Source organism: Triticum aestivum, chromosome 2D, assembly GCF_018294505.1.
Source record: "Triticum aestivum cultivar Chinese Spring chromosome 2D, IWGSC CS RefSeq v2.1, whole genome shotgun sequence".
Lineage (NCBI taxonomy): Eukaryota > Viridiplantae > Streptophyta > Magnoliopsida > Poales > Poaceae > Triticum > Triticum aestivum.
Window position 1 is genome coordinate 294,468,987 of NC_057799.1, and position 2,949 is coordinate 294,471,935.

The 2,949-nt window shown below is 48.4% G+C and overlaps 1 protein-coding gene across 1 annotated transcript; it reads right to left on the reverse strand.

The window, feature by feature from the left end:
* Positions 1-988: 988 nt before the first annotated feature.
* LOC123049242 (receptor-like protein EIX2) lies at positions 989-2,540 on the reverse strand. Its single transcript, XM_044472191.1, has 2 exons — positions 2,388-2,540; positions 989-2,167 (listed from the first exon to the last, which is right to left on the reverse strand). Exons 1-2 carry the CDS (start codon positions 2,538-2,540, stop codon positions 989-991), a joined length of 1,332 nt encoding a protein of 443 aa, XP_044328126.1.
* Between the last annotated feature and the right edge of the window lie 409 nt (positions 2,541-2,949).

A 2,949-nucleotide genomic window follows, 5' to 3' on the forward strand; every position in this document is an offset into this window, starting at 1 on the left:
ACATTAGGGTTTTGGTTGATTTGTGTCTTAAGGTGTTATTCTAGTACGAACTCTATAATAGATCAAACGGAAAGAATAGCTTCGTGTTATTTTACTACGGACTCTTGAATAGATCGATCAAAAAGGATAACTTTGAGGTGGTTTCGTACCCTACAATAATCTCTTTGTTTGTTCTTCGCTATTAGTGACTTTGGAGTGACTCTTTGTTGCATGTTGAGGTACAGTCATATGATCCAATTATGTTATTATTGTTGAGAGAACTTGCACTAGTGAATGTATGAACCCTAGGACTTGTTTCAACGCATTGCAATACCGTGTTCGCTCACTTTTATCATTAGTTTCCTTGCTGTTTTTATATTTTCAGATTACAAAAACCTATATCTACCATCCATATTGCACTTGTATCACCATCTCTTCACCGAACTAGTGCACCTATATAATTTACCATTGTATTGGGTGTGTTGGGGACACAAGAGACTCTTTGTTATTTGGTTGCAGGGTTGTTTGAGAGAGACCATCTTCATCCTACGCCTCCCACGGATTGATAAATCTTAGGTCATCCACTTGAGGGAAATTTGCTACTGTCCTACAAACCTCTGCACTTGGAGGCCCAACAACGTCTAAAAGAAGAAGGTTGTGTAGTAGACATCAATGGCTTCCATGTCATCAGCAATTCGATGGAATGGTCGTTCGGTCATGCGGAAGCATCGCCAAAACACTTATGGCAGTAAGGTACAACCCGATGGAAAGTAGTCTCCCATTAGCCCACAATGGACTCCGACTCTGTCCCGATGAAATGCCACAGAAACAACCTAAGATAAGATACACTCCGACTCTGTATTCGAACCCTCGAGGCCCCTGGCTTGTATTATGATGCTTGTATGACTTATTTATGTTTTAGAGTTGTGTTATGATATCTTCCCGTGAGTCCCTGATCTTGATCGTACACATTTGCGTGCATGATTAGTATACGGTCAAATCGGGGGCGTCACAAGACACTGGGAGGAATGGCTCCTGTAAGTTCATTAGATGATACATCGAGGGACTCGAGAAAAGTCAAACTACCAATATCCTCAGGAATGTTGCATGTCAGATGGTTTCTTGACAGGTTCAGGAACCGGAGGCCTTGAAGGTCAGTTATCTCTTGAGGGATGCACCGACATAATAAATTACCCGACAAATCAATACCGGCTAATAATCGGACTCCTCTTTGGAAAATTTGCTCATGCCCCTTCCAGATTATGTTAATTCTGTCATAGTATTTGTCAAGCGGTTCCCTACCAGACATATTTTGTGGATGCTTCATGGACGTGAAGCTACCGAAGGCTGTCGGAATTGAGCCGGTCAAGCTATTGTTGGCCATGTCAAGCAGCTGAAGTTGTGAAAGTCGTGATAACCCCACAGGAATTTCTTCAGTGAAGTTGTTTGATCTGAGTCTAAGGATTCTCAATAATGGAACCCGAGTCTTGATCCATGGAGGTACAACGCCATAGAACCCGTTGTTCCCAATGTCCAGGATCTCCAACAAGTTGCAGCTCCTTAGGGCCGACGGAAAGGCACCGACAAAGTCATTTCTAGCAAGATAAAGCGACCTAAGATAGCATCTATGGTTTCTCACAGCCGTGGGGATTTTACCATAGAAGGAGTTGTTGGATAGGTCCAGGAATTCAATATACCCCAGATTCCACCAGCAGCTCGGGAGTTTCCCGGTGAGACGGTTGTTTGATAGGTCCATGTACAGTAGTGACTCGAAGTTGCACCAGCATTCTGGGAGCTCCCATGTAAACCGGTTGATGGAGAGGTCCAGTACCTGCATGTGGAGGAGCCTGCAGAGCTGGTGGGGGATGTTGCCGACGAGGGTGTTATTGTATAATTGGAGGGCGGATAGGTTGTGAATGTCACCAAGCTGTGGTGGGATGGAGCTATCGAACGTGTTGCTGCTGAGGTCGACTGTCTGGAGAGAGCGCAGCTGGGCGATGCTGGCTGGATGGTACTGCGGAGGTTGTTTCCACGGAGGTTCAGAACGGCGAGCCGCGGGAGTGCCGCGGTGTCGAGGGTGTCGAGACCACCGGAGAGACCGAGTTCCGAGGGCGCGAGGAATTGGACGGGATTGCTGGCATCGCACGTTACGTGGTACCGGGAACAGACCGGCACGGCCAGAGTCCAGCTGGACAGGGCAGCAGGTGTCGACGTATAATGTGCTGCCTAATCTCTTTCATCAGATCGGTTTTTTGATTGCATTGGCTAGAGCATGCACTTCTACATGGTATCAGAGCCAAGAAGTCTTGAGTTCAAGACCCGGCTGGCGCAATTAAATTGCAGCCCACTTTCGGTCTACGTTTAGGTCTGAGAAAACCACACGTGAAAGAGAGTGTTGACATATAAACTTCTACAGTGGGGTCGCCCAGGCTGGCCTTCCATGCCAGAAGGGCACCGCCCTCCGAGTGCACCACAGGAGCCGTCGTCGATGGAATGACGGTTGCCAATAGGAAGAGCACGGCGGTGCCGGCGAGGTGAGCGTGGGTGCGTCGTCTCCTCATGTGTCCCGGACCGACTCGGAGTGAGAATGGTTGAGTAGGAGAAGTCTAGTCCGCACCGCAGAAGAACCCACACTCTCGTATATATGGATGGGCCGGCCGGCGGCCAACGCCAAGTGCATGCGCTTCGTGCGGCAGAAAAATCATACTGTACAAGGGCTGTTTAGTTTACACCAGTGTGTGCGTTACTTGCCCGCATGCATACGGCCGGCAGGCACCGCGACTGGGCGACAAATGGCGCATTAGACTTTTTCAAACATCACCGATCATCGACAAAGTCGGAAGATCCTCTGGACGCCCGCCTGCCCTGCCTACCCAAGATCCCGGGCTCCCAGTCCTGTCACATGCATGGGCGTTCGGGGAGGCTAGGCTGTGTACATCTGTACTGATTTTTTCAAGAGTCTTTTTGATT